At 44.2% G+C, this 20,020-nt stretch overlaps 2 protein-coding genes across 2 annotated transcripts; one reads left to right on the top strand and one right to left on the bottom strand.

Moving 5' to 3' along the window:
- Positions 1-658: 658 nt before the first annotated feature.
- Positions 659-6,407, top strand: LOC103716997 (caffeic acid 3-O-methyltransferase-like). The gene is made up of 4 exons (XM_008805219.3): positions 659-1,112; positions 4,801-5,111; positions 5,200-5,264; positions 5,963-6,407. Exons 1-4 carry the CDS (start codon positions 697-699, stop codon positions 6,257-6,259), a joined length of 1,089 nt encoding a protein of 362 aa, XP_008803441.2. The 5' UTR covers positions 659-696; the 3' UTR covers positions 6,260-6,407.
- An 8,940-nt stretch (positions 6,408-15,347) lies between these two features.
- On the bottom strand, positions 15,348-15,716 carry LOC103717011 (cyclin-dependent protein kinase inhibitor SMR1-like). Its single transcript, XM_008805236.2, has one exon. The coding sequence runs from the start codon at positions 15,714-15,716 to the stop codon at positions 15,348-15,350; it is 369 nt and encodes a 122-aa protein (XP_008803458.2).
- Between the last annotated feature and the right edge of the window lie 4,304 nt (positions 15,717-20,020).

The following is a 20,020-nucleotide window of genomic DNA, read 5'->3' as shown; positions in this document are numbered from 1 at the left end:
TGAATGATTATATTCCATAAAAAAAGGGATAATCCATAACGTGACAAGTTAGAACTCGAAATAAGGCGTTCAACGCCAAATCATAGTTAGTTTGCTAATAATAGCTCTAGTCAATGGTTTGCAAGAATTACGTGTTATATAGTCTTGGAATATATAGAAAATAAATGGAAAAATTTTTGGACTGTTGTTATTCCATATGGGTTGGTGTTCTTCCCGTAGAATGGCGTGAGGTGCGGGGATAGGGTGGCGGGGTGGGTTGGTGAGGTGGGGGAATCTAGAATAGCGTGAAGTAAACGCGGGTTGTACCAAATCGAGAGCTGTACACTCCCAACAACGCGGGATCTGGATCCTCCCCAAAAGGGATTAGAAGGATGGGGAGTCATGCATGATGGCCTGCGACTTAAAAATCTAGAGCGGGGAGGTGGTCAAGCTGATCAAAGGACGGAAGCCCATTTCCTAATTCCCACCAAGGGACTTTCAACTAAGGCGTCGGTAGTCCACAACTGACTTGCCGTGTTCTTTCCTTCACGTTTCATACTCCCACCCTCTCACCACCCACAAAAGATGGTCTACCTTGGCGTCTGAGAAGAAATTAAATGAATGATAACTTGGTAGGTGGTGGCGCTCATTTCATTTAAAGTATCCTTTAGATACCTCCCTCGATCTCCGTCCTTCCTCGTGCAAAGAAAAACAGCAATGGGCTCTATCCAGAACCAGAGTTTCCCACAAGAGGAGGAGGAGGCCAAGGCCTGTGCTTATGCCTTGCAGCTGGCCACCTCCTCCGCCATCGGCATGGCCTTGAAAGCAGCCATCGAGCTCGACGTGCTGGAGATCATGGCGAGGGCCGGGCCGGGCGCCGAGCTCTCGCCAGCCGAGATCGCCGCCCAGCTCCCCACCGACAACCCGCAGGCGGCTGCGACGCTCGACCGCATGCTGAGGTTCCTGGCCAGCTACTCCCTGCTCACCTGCTCTGTTGTTCCAGGCGATGGGGGCCGGAATGCGAGACGCTACGGGCTCGCACCGGTGTGCCGGTTCTTGACCAAGAATGGGGATGGGGTATCCCTGGCCGCGATGGTGCTCATGAACCAGGACAAGGTCCTCCTGGATAGCTGGTAAGCTGCCATACATGCGCTTATTAGTCATTCCCATCTTATATATATATATATGTTTTGGATGACGAGTTTAAGAGCGACGACGGACTACGGCTTACGATAAATATTTTAGTCCATAGCATCCACCCAATAGCTAGCAGCTGCATGCCCCATGAAAGGACGCTTGAAAAGGTTGCACATGCATGCGGTTGTCTTATCGTTCTTTTTGCTTCTTTTTTTAAATTGACATTTTACAAGCTGACGTTTCTCGCTATATTTTCGAAAAAACAGCGCACCAAACGAGACATTATATTCTGCACCATAAACACCATCTACCATCTGGTGGTGTGCCATGATGCCAATTACACATCTTAGTTTCTGTACGCTTCATTCATCGTAGGTTATTTTCGATTGCCATTCGTGCATCTTATGATCTCAGTTTGCTCCTATGGCGCACAGATGATGCGGTGGGCATAAAGCAAGATATAATTTCTCCACATGAAATACTGGAAATCGCCTTGATCCTTCGTTACTGAGAAACACCAAGACTGGCACATAATTCTGAGTGTTCCGTGGTCAAGGCTGCTCAGCCACCTAACTAAGCCTACTTTTCAAAATTGTTTGTTAGTGTTATTGGTGATTTTATGTTAATTCTGATCATGTGCGTCATGGTACAAGCAAGCTTAATTATTATTACTTATTATTCATCTAGACCACGTTTGGTAGGAGTATAAGAAAAATGGAAATACGGAAAGTTATACTAGGCAGTGCAGCTTAATAGATATTGTATGCCAGATTCCATTTGGTTCTAAAGTCCAATTACTTTGAAATGGCAAAACTATCGTTCCCATATTATTAAATTTTTATATGATAGAATTAATATTTTAATTATATTTTCAATATCGGATAAGTGTTATAGCATCTTTTATAATGATTAATGTAACTTTCTAATATATAATAGCAACATTGAAGAATAATATTATATATTATACATTATATAGAATTTATAAATAATGGACTTTTGGATTAAACGTTAAGACCAGCTTGAACCGAAATCAATATTGAATTAAGTTTAGCTTAAGCTTGAACTAAGTCAAGCTTCAATTATTTTCAGTTTGATTTAAGATTGGAGAACTGATAAATAGACTGGTGTTAGCCTTCATCTGAAACAAATTAGGGTTAAATCAAGCCTGAAACTATAATAAAACATGCACATGAAACTTGATTATACAGTTAAAATTTAAAATTAATTTAAACCTTGATCAGGCTTGGATTGACTACACTAATTAGAAAAAATAAAGCTGCGAGAACCTTCGAAGGGGAAAAAAAAGCATGACCGCGAAAAAGCTTTTTTGGTTGCCTCGAGCACTGTGCATGGGCTCAATTCGGCTGACAAGAGAATACAACTAATACAAGCATACGAATTTTTTTATGATACTAAATATTTACTAGAATAAGGGGTGAAAGTGGATCAGATAAATTCATCTGGATTCATTTTCACATTCAAAATTATCTAATATGGATAAAAATTTGAGCATTTGACTAATATTCATATTTGTATCCATATCCATAAAAAAAAAAGGATATGGATATAGATAGACAACTCTCTGTTCCGTATCTAAATATTTAATTCTATTTGTAACCATATTTAATTATATATAGTATTCATGAATTTAAGAAAAATAAATTATCTTATTAATATACTATTAACTTAATCTATTATCTACTTAGAAATAACTTTGATTATGTGATCATAAAAATTAATTATCCGATTTATATCTGCATTTATATTTATACTTTCGATATCCGATTTGTATCCGTATAAGTTTAAAATAAATATGGATATAAATTTTTTTATCCAACTAACATCTATATTTGTATTTGTAATCGTCAAACAAAATAAATATGTATATAAATATATTAGTATCTGATTGAATTTCAACCCTAACTAAAAATCTTGTAGATAAGCAAATAAGACTTATCTTCGGCCACAATGTTTGTGGCTAGATTTCGATGGACCTTGTCTTGGAAAAAAAAAAAAAAGAGTTAACACAGGATGGTGTTATTTGAAAAAATTATAGAAAGAGAAGTACAACTGATATGCATATACAAGAAATTGCATGCAAATGTTTCAGGATGTTCTCCTATGACTTTTGTGCAACTAAGTCCCCGTCGTCAACCGCAGACTAAGATTAAAGAGGCACACTTTTTCACTTGTTTTCATGTTGTACGGTGAGGGCTTCGGGTTTCGTCTTTCGCATGAAAAAAAAAAAAAAGATTTGTCTTCTCTCACGACGTCTTGCACGGCTCTCAGAGCGCTCCAATCCAACTGTTTACATCGCAAGCAAAAGGCCTTCTTTAGCACCAAAGATACAACCCAAACCCTATATCAAGCAGGTCCAAAATAAATACTTTATTTTTTTTTAAACAAAAAAAATCTTGCAGCAGATTTAGATGATATCCCAAGCAGTGAAGCATGTCCTTCCATAGACATGGATTTTTCCTTTATACATAGCAATTCTGTTTGAAGTGTCAGGTGATCCATATCATACAAAATTTCAATTTAATGTGTTAATGATAACTCTATGGAGAGGATTAGTTAGGTTTTCCCTCCTAGATGGAAGTGAACCTCAAAATGAGTAGATATAACATGACCAAGTCTGACCATCACATTTGACCACCACGCCTATTATATAAATTGAGGAAAGTTTCCTTATTTAATCAATAGATTAACAATTTTTGTATTTTTGATTTTTTCAATTCAATGTTTGGTTGTTTTAGGAACTTCAATCAAGATGCATGGTGTTAAAAATTAAATTAATTTTTTTTTTATATAGTAGAAGTCATTGGGCATGTGACTTCTCTTGTGGAAGCATTAGAATTGAGACTGCTCGAATGGGTTGGTGGACATAATCGGTCAAAAAGCCGTTTCGCTGGAGCCACCACAACTTCTAGAAGTTCAAATATCGTATTGGAACACCCAAGTTGATTAGTTGACAACATTCAAAATGTTGGCACGTACAATGCATGCCATAAGAAAAAAATAAGAGTAAATTACGAATTTTTTTTTATAATTAGGAATAAATTATACTTACGCTCAATAAATTGAGAAACCTATGTTTATCCTTCTAAAATTTATTTTTATCAGACACTTTAACTCATAACTTAATAAAATATTAATCAAACCGTTAATTTTAAATAGAATTCAAATATCACATCAATTTTTTTTAAAAAAATAATCATAATAACCTTAAGTGACATAATAACCAAGAATATAAAAAAAATGTAAATCCTCTTTTCCACCTAAGGGTTATATGAGGTAAACGGTTTTTCTAATACTGTTAATTTAACTGGATATAGGTATTAGTTTTATAGGCTATTGGGTGTAAGCATAATAAATATAAATCTGAAAAAAAAATATAATTTACTTAAAAAATAAATTTAAGAAAGTCCTGGAGGTTCAGCATTGGTTTAGGAGCTTGTGTGATGGAGTAGAGGCACTCTAAAGGGAGGGAGGGAGGGAGGGAGAGAGAGAGGGAGGGAGAGAACCTTATGTATTCGAGGTCTAAGAGCAGTCCCATTTCTGAAAAAACGTATTAGTTTACATTTACCCAGAGAGAAGTATGTGGATCGAGGTTCATCAAGCTGTAACTTTTGCCTGCATAATGCGCTCACTGGCTAAGAAACTTGTATCGTCCGTATTCCACAGGCAACACTTGAAAGATGCAGTATTAGAAGGGGTGATTCCTTTCACAAAGGCCCACGGCATGACGGCATTCGAGTACCACGGCACCGATCCAAGATTCAACAAGGTCTTCAACCAGGGCATGGCGAACCACGCCACCCTATTTGTGAAGAAAATGCTGGACACCTACGAGGGCTTTGAAGGCCTTAAAGACCTCGTGGATGTTGGTGGAGGGCTGGGAGCCACCCTTCATATGATCGCATCCAAATATCCACACATCAAAGGAATCAACTTCGACCTGCCTCATGTGATCTCTGAGGCTCCCGTTATTCCAGGTTCACTTTCAATGCTCGATATATTGATCCTCCTGGAAGAGAGCAACTTGCTTTCAACCTGACTAGTTCTGCAATGATTTTGGTGCAGGAGTGGTGCATGTTGGGGGAGACATGTTCTCAAGCATTCCAAGAGCAGATGCGATCTTCATGAAGGTGAGTTCATCATTCACTTAGATCTGCTACCTATTATTCTTCTTTTGCAAGGGGGTTTTAGACCTCCACACATTAGCGCCTACACCAGGGCTTCAGGAGCAGCCCGAGTTCGCCTCGACCGTATCTTGTTGTGTGGGCTGTCAGCTCAGCTCAGAAAGCAAGCTGAGAGTCTGAGAATGAGTCTCAGTTAGACTCAACAAAAGCTTGACTAAATGAAACATTGGCCCATGTATAAAAATATATATTATATAAGTTCCAATTAGTTTTGTTAAGCTTAGCTTGAGCGCGACCCTTGCTCGAGCAACCATTTTATATGCCAAATGGAGCCCCAGCAGCGCAGGACTTGGCTCGGCTCATTTGCTCCACCACTAAGCCCACAAGCTGTGTGAACTACAAAACGTATTGTACTATACTGATACCATACCGTACCATACTATATCAAATATATTGTACTATATTGGTACCATATCAGTACCGATATTCGGTATGCCTTGCCGTCTCATACCGTACTGTATATTGACATTGCAATAAAATGGTACTAATATGGAATTTGGTACGAGATGATGAAGCTTGGTTTGTAGCGAGTTGCTGACCATCGTTAGATGGTACATTGTCTTGATTATCTTCATAAGTGTAAGTAGACGCTAAAAAGATTGCACCATTAATGGGAGAAGCGTGTTCTGTCATCAAACTTGCAGTGGATTCTTCATGACTGGAGCGACGAGCATTGCTTGAATATATTGAAGAACTGTTGGAAGGCTCTTCCCGACAATGGGAAGGTAATCGTCGCAGAATGTCTTCTTCCGGAAGCCCCAGAAACCAATGCTGAGACGCAAATACGCTACTACGCAGATCTTGCCATGCTGACCTACAACATTGGTGGAAAAGAGAGAACTAAGAAGGAGTTTGAGTCTTTGGCCAAGGAAGCTGGGTTTTCTCGATTCAAAGCTGAATGTTGTGTTCTCAACATTTGGGTGATGGAATTCCTTAAATAGACAGAGAATTCCTGGCTATTGGTATTCTTCTCTGCTTTAAATTTTTTTTACTTTCTTTCATTTTTTTGCTTGTCAATAAAGGGAGGTTGAAACCACCCGGACTACCACAATCATCAAATAAAAATTATTTTACAACGATATTACTCAAAAAGAAGTTCATTTGATAAGGCACATGGCCAAGTTACCCTGGAAGCAGCTTTGAAAGCTTCGCATGACTCCACCTGTGAAAGACCTCCTACGGAATTTTGGCTTTTGGTGAGCCACAAACAGCAATCTGGCTTTCTCAAAGACATATACTACAATTACTGAATGCCATTGATGGTTCAGACTAGGTTCATAATTTTAACGAAAGTAACATAGGAAGCAACGAGATGAAGGTTTCCCAAGTTACCCTTTTTCAAAATTGCCAACGAGGGAAGCCTACTAGCTAGTCCACATAGGTTATGGGTCAGGTCCGCTCTGATACCATTTGTAACAACTCAAGACCTCACCCAAAATGGCTAGTTGGAAGGTTTTATTTATATTTCTTGATTCTATATAAATATCTAATATCTATCCAGTGAATAATCGATGTAGGACTAAACACATACCGCACAATTCTTCATATATATTGCTAAAGGAGCCTCTCTACTTGGGCCTTTGAATTGGGCGTCAGAAGCCCGAGCAGAGACCTCATTTTTTGAGGCATCTGTGGACGTATAGTTCTTGTAGGTCCTAGGACCCTTGGTGTTGTGGAAATAAAAGGTTCGAACTTAGTCCCACATCGACTAGATAGCGGAGAGGTTTGTTACTTAAATGGATGGGGGCTACCCCTTTCTCTTTTTTTTTTGTGAAAATGGCAATTCATATAGCTCTAACGTGAGTACATCCTGCTAAGTCAAAAGAAAGTATATAGTACAATGGGGGCCGGAGCTCTGCTATGGATGTCAACAAGAACTCCCCGGAATGTCGTACAATATAGGAAGCGATCCAGTCTGCAGCCCTATTTGCCTCCCGAAAAGCATGCGCAACCTGATGCTCGCCCAGCTCAACAACCAGCCTGCGTGTATCGCGTATAAGTGGATGACCATCCCCATACCGGTCTGCACCCTGTATCGACTCGATCACCGTCGATGAGTCTCCCTCGATGTACACCCGCTCGGCACCGAGCATCCGACTTGTGTATGATATCTCCTCCCAGGTTGCTCGAAGCTCTGCCCTAACTACGATAAGACCTGGCATATGATGACCCCCTGCTGCAACCAGGCTGCCGCGATGGTCTCTGATCACAAATCCAACCCCTCCTGACCTCTCATCTGCCGCCACACTACAATCAAAGTTCACCTTGAGAAAACCAGAGGGTGGGGGCACCCAAGAGACAAAAACAAACCTGGGCGCTGTAACAGCGAAGCGAGTACCCCAGATGTTTCCAATCGTCCCAAGAGAACACATAGCAGCGCATGAGATCACCTCCCCAGCTTGAAGCACTGCTCTAACCACCACCAACCTTGGCGAGGACCTCCTGCCCTCAAACAAGCCTGCATTCCTGTCCAACCAAATGTGGTAGGCCAGATATGCTCTAAGTATCCCTGCCTCAATAGAACTAGGCCACCGGAATGAGTCTCTCAACAACTACAGCAAATCCTGTACCGACACCACCAACTGAAAAAGAGGGAACTGGTGACCTCCTCCATATCTCCCTAGCCCTGGGACACTGCAAAAGAACGTGCCCAATAGTCTCCTCAATGTGCGTGCACACTTCGCAGCAATGCGGAATCCGCATGCCCCGTCGGACTAGCACACTCCTGGTAGGAAGGCAGCCCCAGAATACCTTCCAAAAGAAGAGCGCCACCCACGGATGGATCCGCATCCTCCAAATCCACCCTTTCTCGATTTGCCAAACTGGCTCCCCCCTAAACAAAACCTGTAGATCCCTCGCGCGCACCCGCGACCGCCCCGTCGACGCCCACACTAACCTGTCAGGCTCCCCTCGAGTCGGCATCGAAAGAGCCAGGACCATCTCCACCAAGTGCTCCCCAAAGACCTTCCGATCAGCTCCTCCCTCCATCGGCCCTCTTCTGAAATCATCATATCACTAACCGTGTGGCCCGCCAATCATCCCGAGTCCACCAAGGTCGACAGACGGCCGAGCGGCTGCGCAGTCACCCAGCAATCCTCCAAAACATCGATGGATTGACCATCACCAATAGCCAATCTAATCTTCGGAAGGACCAACATAGTTCTGGCACATATTTTCCTCCACACCGGTGAGTAGTAGCGAGTAACTCTCACTCCCGGCAGTAGCACCCCATACTTCGCCCTCATCAACGAGGACCATATACTATCAGGCTCCAGAACAAATCTCACGATGTGTCGGGCCGCTAACACCTCTCGCCTCTCCAACAAGGATTGCATGCCCAGACCCCCAAGCCTGATAGGCTGACACACCACCACCCATGCTAACATGTGGATGCCACCTCTGCCTCCATGCCTTCCCCAGATGAAGTTTCTAAGAAACTGCTCAATAGACCTCAAAACCGACACTAGGATGAAGAAATTGGAGAGTAAGTAAATAGGGATTGAAGAGAGAACTGACCAGACCATGGTGATCATGCCCATCATAGACAGAGAGTGTATCTGCCAGCTCTCTAGCCTATGTCTGATGTTGAGCTCAAGTGAAGAGCAGTCCCTACCACGCAATCGCCGGCCTGAAATCGAAACTCCCAAGTATCTCATAGTACCATCCTGCTCACCCACCTCTAATATCTCTAGAATAGAGTGCCTCACCGCCTGTCTGATCTTCGGACTGAAATAAATAGCTGATTTCGAAAATTTGACCCACTATAATGACGCATCACAATAGTCTCGAAGAATCCTACCAATGACTTGGGCATCTTGCTGTGACGACCAGACTAGCAACAAGAAATCATTAGCAAACAATAGATGGAAAATCGGGGGAGCACCTACCACTGACCTGTACACCTCCAACTCCTGAGTGATCACCGCTCGACGCAATGCTATAGACAATGCATCCGCGCAGATAATAAATAGCATGGGGGATAGAGGGCATCCCTTGTGCAGCCCTCCCGAGAGCTCAAAGAAACAAGATGGCGTGCCATTCACTAGGATGGCAAACGACGGAACCCTAACATAGCCCATGATCCACTGAATCCATGTCTCATGAAAACCGAACCCCTGCAAAGATTGCTGCACAAAGTTCCAACGCATCCTATCGTAGGCCCTCTCCATATCAAGCTTGACTCCCATCAAGCTCCTCCTCATCGGGCCCCTACCTAGATCAAATATAAATTCGTGTGCAATTAGGACATTGTCGGAGATATTGCACCCTCTAATAAAAGCTCCCTGCTCTGAACTAATCAACCTCGGAAGAATATCCCTTAACCTAATGGCAAGTATCTTCGTCGTAGCCTTGTACGGGGTGGTACACAGGCCTATCGGTCGAAAATGATCCGGCTTAGAAGCATCCTGCCGCTTCAGTATCAAAGTGATGAAAGTCCGCTGCCAATCAGGCAACTTCACTGCTGTACTGAAGAACTATTGTATGGCCACCGTCACATCCTGTCCCACTATCATCCAATACCTTTGAAAGAACAAGGGTGGAAAACCATCCAGTTCAGGCACCTTGTCCCCTCGAGGGACCACACCGCCTCTCTGATCTCCCTCTTCGACCACCTAGCTCTGAAAAATTCCTCCACCACCCTCTGAATCGTAGCAGGATCCTCTGACATTTGCCCATCCTCATCCCTAATGACTTTGATCCTGTTCTGGTGCCTCCTGATCACCATCGCCTAATGAAAGAACCTGGTATTCCGGTCCCCCTCCAAAATTCACTGAACCCTAGATTTCTGTCTCCACAATATCTCCTACTGTCTAAGAAGAGAGTCATGTACAGCCAAGTGCGATCTGAGCTCCCCTAGCTCCTCCTCTAATAATCCTCCCCTCTGTGCCTCCTAAGACTGTAACTTGGCAATGGCTTCCTCTTCCTCCTCCGTCTTTCTAAAGATGTTCCCCACTTTCTCACGATTCCACTTCTGCAGCCGCCTCCTGATCAACTCCAACCTGCGGGACACCTGATAAATAGTATCTCCACTAATCGGGGCCCTTCAAGCCTCCTTCTCCATCTCCCAGGACCGAGGATAGCATAGCCAAAACTTCTCAAATCTAAAAGGGGGCGAACTTGGATATGTGCCTCAGTACTCACTAGCAAAGGGCTATGATCCGAAGCAATCCTAGGCAAGTGTCTAACATGACGGTCTGGGTAGCACTGTGCCCACCTAGCTGTGGCACAGACTCTGTCTAATTTCTTCCAGACTTGGGCCCGCCCCTGCTGATTATTGCACCAAGTGAACCTAGGGCTCGAGTAGCCCAAATCTATCAATCCATTAGAAGTAAGAAAGTCTTGGAACTCCTTGATCTTTCTATTGTGAGAGAAAGGCTTCCCCCCATCTTCTCCTGTGAATCAACAATACAATTAAAGTCCCCTGCCATCAACACTGGGTAGCCCTGATTGATCACCTGAGAAGCTTCATCCCACAAAATCCTTCTTTTCCTATACTCAGTACTAGCATACACCGCTGAGAGAATCCAGGAACTCCTATCTCCCTCCGAAATCACCATAAGTACCTCCTGATTGCAGACATTGAAACAGTCCAACCTGCATCGCCCCAGTCCCCAAGTGACAAGAATGCCTCCCGACAGTCCTTGGGATTCCATTACATAAAACACCCATGATCTCGGTAGCACCCTTCTAGCCTTCTGTAAACTCCTTCCGGAAAGTCGAGTCTCAAACAATATATAGATGTTGGGGTTGTGCAACTGCACCAACCTCCGAAAGGCGGGGGCGAAAGAAGGTTTCTCCGCCCCATGACAATTCCATAATATAATCTTCATAAAAACACCCAAGGAGTCCGCACAGCCCACCTCCCTGGAACTGTTGCTGTTGCCTACTGCCCCCTCCATGCTCCCTTCACCTCCTTGAGCATCAATGGATTTTCCCTTAGTTGAAGCCATTAATTGGAACAAAATATGGTGATACTGCTCCTCATAATTCCCTTGTGCCATTTGGCATGCTGAGTTTATGGTATCGGTGCCCTTTGTCGTTGGCTCCCCCTGCTTCCCACCAGAGTCTAGCATCTCGACATCCACCCCCGATTCCCCACTCAAAGCCTTCCCCCGTGACAATCTTACCTTAAGAAAGGGATCATCTACTGTTCGTGCCGTTTGGCATGGTTTGGGTGAGAAGCCTGCAACGGAACCAGATGTGGGCGGCTCCTTCAATCGGACATCGCGACCGTCCTCCGCTCCACCAAGCCGCACTGCCGTCTACCCAGGCGCTTCCCCAGCCATCACCGTTGCCCCGGACTCAGACCGGACCGCTGCCACTGAGAGAGCACGGGCCAACCGCCGTCCGGTTGGCTCCCTCCCCCCTGTCGTGAAGCGCCGACAGCTCCTCTGAATTCATGCACCACCTGAGGAGGCCGGCCACGCGCTGCCACGAACAGTGGGGGGGAGCTCTTGCTCCTCCAGCGAGCGGTAACCACCGGCCGGCCGGCCTTCGAAGACGAGGGCATTGCCCGGCCAGCGACTTGAGAAGAACCTCCCTCCATCAGGCCCACGTTCCTTTGGTCCACAGGCGGACTCCTGGGCCGCTTCATTGGACTGAGGCTCGGCCCACCTGAGTTTGGACCACTACTTGATTTGGGCCTCACCTCAACCCAACCCAGGTTGAATTCGGTTCGACTTGATTCCGGCCGAGAACCAAACTCGGCTCCCGACCCCAAGCCCGAATCGGGTTGACTTGGACCACCCGGTGCGGCACGTGCTCCAGCTTCGGAAACGTCCTTCTCTTGTGTCCTTCGGCGGGCCACCTTGGAAAGTTTCTGCCAACCTTTGAGATCAACCGAAGATCCTGTGGGGACCGGCCTATCTTCCGTCCAACTCGGCTCAGCACTTGGGATGGGCGTCGAGGTCTTCCTTGCATTACCCTCCTTCTTCTCCTTCCTCCGGGGAGCCGCCATGGGCGCCTACCGGAATTCGAGTCGATTAGTAATTAACCACGGTCCGTAGATGCCTTCCTCTCCGAACCCATCTGCCTTCCTCTCCGCTTGTGAGGGAGCCTCTGTGGCGACCTTCCCATTTGCGGTTCCTTCCAGACCATGCTTCTCCGCCATTGAGTTCTTCCCCATCATCGCCGGAAGCGGAAACTCGCAATCCACCGGCGAGTGTCCAATTCGACCGCATCTAGGACATGGAGCAGGGAAGCTTTCATATGTGAATCCCTTCCAAAACTTCTCCTCCCTCCCCTCCGATCTCCCCAACATAAAAGTCCCGGGTGTGAGCGGAGCAGAGATGTCCAACTCGATCTTCACCCTGGCAAACCCGTATTGCTTCCCCTGCGCCGTGAAGCCATCTAGCTCTAGAGGGTTGCCAGCTCTCGCCGCTATCCGAAGAATAGTCTCCTTCTTCCGGTAATCCAGCGGCAAGCCAGGCAGTCGGAGCCATACCACCACCCACTCGATGCCACTGGCCCCTGGGATGAAATTGGGACGCCATCGGTCCACGGCGAGCAACTGTCCGGCCACCATCCAAGGACCATTCCTCAACGCGGCCTCCCGATCCTCTTCATTGGCAAATCGGATAGCGCTGCAACCGTCCGCCAACACGAACCCTTCAGCATCATACGACAATCTCCCGACCCACCGAACTTCCTTAACCACCCAATCCACTGGAATGTTCCGCCCCAAACTCCTAAGCAGGATAGTAGTGTTCCTCCACTCTGGCCGGGCACCCTTCCTCCTCCGGCACCTCCACAACCTCGGTGAATCGGCTCTGCACCACTTCCAGTTCACGGGGGGAGATACGGTGACGGGTCCAAGCCAGATGTCTCGACACTCCTTTAGCAACCTCCGCCCACGACGGACGCTTTGCCTCACTCTATGAGTTGGTGCTGCTCGGTCCTCTGGGCTTTCCCGTCACTAGCGTTGCCGATGACCTCACTCCAGATTCGGCCATATCACACTCTGGAAGCCGTTCGACGGAATTCCCCTGAGGCGCCCACCCTAATCACAAATCTCAAAGCACCGCTCACCCGCTCATCCCTCCCCCTTTCTCTTCAGAGGCGCCTTTTGTGGGGTAAAATCATGCATTGGGAAGAGACTATGAAACCCCCTTCAAAGCGGACAATATCTCATAGGAGAAGCAGTCGCCTCCGCTGTTTGAGACCGGTGGGGACTGAGCTCTGGGGTTCGGAGGGATACCCTCCGACCTCATCACTTGGGATGCACCTTTGTATCTGGAAATTTCGAGAATTTGTGAGATAAAGAGCTTTCTTCTGTTTGTAAGCTTTCTTCAATCTTCTTCACTTATGGATGTAGACCGTTGGCCTTATAAATATCTATCTTCTTTTCTCTCTTCATTTGCTTTGCTGTCCTTGCACCACATCTCTTTGCACAATATTTTCATGGCCAGTTCTCTATCCTGATGTATATCCTGAATATGCATCAAACATGCTGAACTCTAGTAGATATCAAAGCCATAGTAATAATAATAATAATAATAATAATAATAATAATAATAATAATAATAATAATAATATGCGAGCATATTTGTTACTTTATTATGATGGTTATCATTCATATTTTAGAAAATAATAATAATAATAATAATAATATGCGAGCATATAACTTATTATCCCAAATTAATTAGTTATAAATATTTTATTTTGTTATAATTATATGAAAGTTAATTTCACGGTTTGATAATTGAGCTGTTGTCATCTCTTTTGTTTCACCAACTACTCAGATTTTAAAACATTGTTTAAGGTATTTTGTCATCATGGACACGCCCAAAAGGAAAAGAAAATAATAAAAAAATACCACTCACGTGCTACACGTGCCGAGAACTCTGATTACCAACCTTTGCCCTGCCGCCTCTTTCCGCCGACCTAACAACGCAAAAGGACGCGGGAAGACAGCCTGATCCGCGTCATTTCACTCCTCGATTTGACGTGGCATCGAACGTGAGCACTTTTTGAAATTGAGAGAATCCTCGCGTCATTTACCAAAAATAAATAAGTAAATAAAATAATAATCTAATCCTCGCGTCCGCCGTTCCGAACAACCGCGTATTAATTGTATGTGCAGGGCCTGCTAGCGAAGGAATAGATTAGGGTCCGGACTTCTTTGAGAGGTGTGCATGGCGAGAGGAAGATTAGGGGTACAAATGAATTAAATATTCATCCTTTTTCCGCATCCAATTTTATTTGAATAAAAATAAAAATTTAAGTACTCAACCCATATCCACACCTCCAAATAAAAATAGGTATGGATATAAATATATAACTATCTAATTCATATATTCCATTTATAACCTTATTATTTAATTTTATATAGTATTTATAATTTTTTTTAAAAATAAATAATCATATTAATTTGATTTATCATCCACTTAATAATATTTTTAAATTTTTTATCATAATCCATATTTATATTTATACTTATAGTATTCGATTTGTATTTACATTCATTTAAAATAAATATAAATATAAATTTATGCATCTGATTAATATTTATATCTGTATTTAACAAATAAGATAAATAAAAATAAAAAAATATACTAATATCCAATCTAATTTTATTTCAGATACAACCCAAACCCCATAATAAAGTATCAAATTCTCCCACCCACCCTAGCCGACACACCAAAGTCTGCAGCCAAACCGACCCCTCCACAACACCAACCTAAACCACCCACCCCCTCTCTCCGTCTCTAGAATGGAGCGAAAACCATTTTCGCCATTCATCTCCTTTGACATTTGCTTAGCAGTACTAATTATCTCAAGCAGATGCTTTATTACTCTCACAACAGAATATTAATACATATTATAACATTAACAACAAGAAACACACCACTTAAAACCAAGAAACCCATCGATTATATTCACAGTAGTCCCTCACATATATTTACTAGAAAACAAAAAAAAAAAAGAAAAAAAAAACATTGCACGCTCATTGTACCAACAAACTCATGATATGTAACAACAAATATCCATATACTAGAAAAAAAGGGTAAAAAGCGTGGTTCTTTCATCTCATTTCTTTCCGAGACACCGGCGCTTCCTCTTCTTTGACCGGCATGACAACGAAGGCACCGTCGCCGGCCGGTCTCTTTGTCGAAACCAAAGCTCGATCTCCTCAACCTGAGCGCCGAACAACTCCAGCTCCGACAGTCTTCTCTTGCACAAAAGCACTTGTCGGGGCTTCTTCGGCGCCGGCGGGCAGCTGGAGGGGACCGGCGGTATCTTGCTCTCTTCGGAGGTCGGCGTTCGGCACTCATCCACCCCATCCTTACCGTTGATCAATGATGACAGGTCGTCACGATCTTCTATCGGAAACACGGTCACGATAGGCCGCAGAACGAGCTCCGGTGGGACTCCGGAGAAATCCGGGGATGCCGACATGGTGTGTGGACGTAGAGGGCCAGGAAAGTGGCGGTGGGGAACGGCTATATATAAGAGCGTGGAAAGGGGCCGGGAGGCGTTCTTGAGAAGGAAGCCAGCATAAGATTTGTTAAGGGGGCCTCCTTTTATTATGAGCTCTCTTCTTTCTTCCTAGATCTCCTTCAGCTTTTCACTTTCTTGAATGGGCCCTTTGGAAGAAGAGGAGGAGACGCCATCCTTTTTCTCTCCTCCCTCTCAGGTGAAAACTGGTCGTTGATTTATTCGTTTATTGACAGATGCATAGGATGCCGTCAGGGCTTGGGTCATCTTGGAATGGCTATAGATGCTGCCGTAGCTGCGCTTCGATGGGAGAAGGTTGGGCCCGATGGCACGTGCAAAGTTGTGAAGGGGCTTGCTTGCATAGGATGCCGTATGGGTTTTTTTTATATAAAAAAACTATGATTAAGGATGCATGGAGAGTCGGGCTGGCCGTGCGTCAGGGCACCTTTGCACGTGGGAAACCTGCTTGGTTTTCAGCTCCGTGTTTGACAAGTTTCACTGGCTGGTGACAAGTGGCGACAGCCACAGGCCACAGCAATCTGTTCAGCCGTCCTTTTGTTCCTTCTGTTCTGGTTTTGATTTAGTGCCGCTTAAAGCCTGTAAATGGTCCACTGATCCGTGACCCACTCAACCGACCTATTTAAATTTGATTTAATTATTTTGTAAAACCTATAAAGTTGGATCGAATTATAAAATTGGATCCGTTTCATTTTCTAAATCAGATCTAGTTTTACTGAATTCAGACTATATCTGATTCGATTTGATCCATTTAAAATTTAGATAATTTTAAATTTTCAATCCTACAAATCCGCTCCGACTTGATTTGATCAGAATTTGTAAGATTATTTGGACCCGTAGATTGCAACACATGGAGATGTAAACAAGTTTTGAAGTTATGGATAGATTGATTTAAACTGGGTCCGATCCAAATTCAAATCGGACTCGAATTTTTATTAACATGCCAAAGTAATTAAAATTGATGTGATTTAGAAGGATTTTGACGGAGTTTGAATAGTGGCCGTTCCTTGGATACCACGTGAACACCATGTCGGATGGGTAATTGAGTAGGTAAATGAGTGGCAGGGCATAACATTTTTCATTGTTTTAATATTTTATCTTTCTTAAAATTTTTCATCAAAATAGTATCTATTTTTTTATTAATAGTTGGACATCAAGTACCACCAGTGTAAATATTTGTCATAGATACTATAGTATGTATATACATCAGCCAGCCCATGAGCAAATTTAGGTACACTGATGAGTGGCCCATATATAGGTTGCCCCGTCAGAGAGTTTCTTTCTATGGCCATGTACCCAATACCCGTTCAGAGCAAGGCAATTAAGGAGCACCAAGCCCCGCTTGAATTAACCTCAGATGCCTCAGATTTATGTGCCTTTTTTACACTTGCTCCTACCACCTCATCATACAAAGATGATCATTTGTAATAATGTTTGGGCAAGTAAAATCAATTCTTATAAGATCGATGGCTCTGATTCGTTCAATGTATATGCTAACTTTGCTGGTCTAGAAATCACTGATCCATGGCGCAAAGTGGCTCGAGCTAAATTACATTCCAACTTAGATCACGATAAGCTGTAGATCTGGATCATAAAGCCGTCAAGATCGAGTAAAGCCAACAATCTTGTAAGCACATACAATTCAATCCAAAATGGTCATGCCGTAGTTCATATTGTGCTAATAGACCATAATCAACAACATGTATATAGCAACCGAAGCCATACTAAATTAGGCTCAGCACAATATGACTGCAAGTAAAAAAAACTAAAGCTACGGTAAGTTTTAATTTGAGTTTTATTCACCACGGCCAAAGCTTTTAAGCTTTTAAGCTGTTAGCTTCTCAGTCCTCACTGTTACAGTGTTATCAGTGGACCATTGACGACAATATTCACCGTCCTACGCTGCATGCTTTATTCGGTGGGTCGCGAGCGGCCTTTATCGCTTCTGCTGTCATGATTTGGAAACGAAGTCGAAGGCTTTAGACCGAAGCACGGCCAAAAGGTGGTTCTTCGACATGATTAAAACCAGGTGAGAGGCGTCCATGACATGATTAAAGCGCGCAAGTATGCATGAATCGGCTGCAGCAGTTGATTTCGGACTCGTGCCTTCGGCATTGGTTGTTGGATGATGCTAAAAGAACCTCTATGACGTTTGTAGTTTCGGACCCATTCGAAAGGGGGGAATATTCGGTAGATTACTCTAAACTTATCAACTAATAAAATATCCAATGCGATCCATATCCATTTCAAAAAGAAAAAGAAAAGCATGCAATCTAGTATGAATGTGTTCTACCTAATTGCACTTCAGTCAAGTGAGCTAATAAATATACATCATTCTGCTTTTGAGCCCCGTCTCTGTGTCTCACTCACTCGCTCACACACACACAACACAACAAAGGAAAAAGAAAAGAATAGAAAAAAAAGCTAAAGGTGTGTTGTGAGGTCGGTCTCACCTGTTCGCTAGATGCATGCTCTGGACATGACGGAGCTCAGTAGGAATCCTGATAAGGGTTTTTAGAGAGCTCGACGACTTTCTGCGGGAGTCGGGGTCCCAAGTGGGGCCAAAGTTTAGGAAATTCTAGCCTCCATCGCTATTTTGAGAATCTCCACCCTCAAGTGGATTGCCATCACGGCCAGATAACCCTTTATCTTCTATCTTCTACGTTGAATCACTGTGACACCATCACTGCTCTCACTAAAACCATAGCCGAAACCTCATGACCAAAGTCGAGGTAATAGCCCTCCCACCTTACTAGCTAACATCCTCTCCTCTTCCATCCTGTGTGAAAATCTCTGTTGACAACCTGACTTCGATGAAGAACTGTGGAGTGATTGATTATAACCCTATTTGATTTTGATGAGCTCAAAGCATTTGAGTATATCTTATATTGTACTAATGAATTCAATCTAGTGTTTCAGTCAAATACTTGTAAATTTATGGTTAAGTGTCTCTAGATTTGGTTCAATACATTTTGGATAAGTAAAGAACTCAATTTGAACCAAAGTCTGAGACTCGAGTCGACTCCGGAAGATTACGAGTCGACTCCAAGCGTATCAGAAGCACTGGCACAGGCTCGAGTCGACTCCTGTACATTACGAGTCGACTCCGACTGAGAACAGACAGACGGACAGAAAGATCCATCTCAGAACCTGTCAACGAGTCGACTCCTGAAGAGCGCGAGTCGACTCCGATGCTTGCCGAGTCGACTCCAGGGTAGTACGAGTCGACTCCAGGGAGTTACAGACAGAAAGACAGAGAAGTTATTTTGGACCCTGAGAGCCGAGTCGACTCCCGAAGAACTCGAGTCGACTCCGATGGTTGGCAGGTCGACTCCAAAGGAAGCGAGAGTCGACTCCCAGTGTGATACAAGGCAAAAGTCAGAGAGCAAATTTCGGACACTGAGAGCCGAGTCGACTCCCGCAAAGTTCGAGTCGACTCCAAGACAGCGCGACCCCAAAAGACAGAAGACGGTATTTTCGTCTCTGAGAGACGAGTTGACTCCAAGACAGTTCGAGTCGACTCCAAGGCAGCGCAACCCCAAAAAGACAGAAGACTATTTTTCGGATACTGAGAGCCGAGTCGACTCCGAAACAGTTCGAGTCGACTCCAAGACGGCACGAGTCAAAAGACAGAAGATCGGGAGTTCGGACTCTGAGCGCCGAGTCGACTCCCAGAATTTCCGAGTCGACTCGAGTGAGCAAACTTGAAGAATGCATCCCTGGATTCCTTACGTCGAGTCGTCTCCAAAAGTGCCAGGTCAGCTCCAGACTTTGGGGAGTCGACTCCGGGTTAAGTCGAGTCGACTCCCAGTCGAGACAGCACTTTAATTCAAATCCGGAACAGTTGCCGAGCCGTCTCCAGAAAAGCACGAGTCGACTCCTGCAGCAGCCGAGTCGACTCCAGATCGCGCGAGTCGACTCCGATCCCAACGGAAACATTGTCAGGATGTGCAGAATGTGCAGAACGGCTAGGAGATTGTGTCTAACGGCTAGTTTCCGTGGGAAATGGCTTAAATAGCCACAGAGAACTGTAGCAAGGTAGAGAAGTGACATTCCATTCAAAGAAAACAAGTAATCTCCACCTACCAAAGGATTTCAAGCAAATACAAGTGAAAGAAGGAAGAGGGGCATTAAACTCCAACCAACCAACTCTTTCCAGCATTCAAGAAGTCTCCGTCAGTCATCAAGTCTTCGAGACATTCAAGAGGAGACCCCGAGTTCGAGAAGCCCTCCTCTACATCTTCATA

Source organism: Phoenix dactylifera, chromosome 2 (assembly GCF_009389715.1).
Source record: "Phoenix dactylifera cultivar Barhee BC4 chromosome 2, palm_55x_up_171113_PBpolish2nd_filt_p, whole genome shotgun sequence".
In the NCBI taxonomy this organism is placed as follows: domain Eukaryota; kingdom Viridiplantae; phylum Streptophyta; class Magnoliopsida; order Arecales; family Arecaceae; genus Phoenix; species Phoenix dactylifera.
The sequence above is the reverse complement of the archived record's forward strand: the minus strand, read 5'-3'. Positions and strand labels throughout refer to the sequence as shown.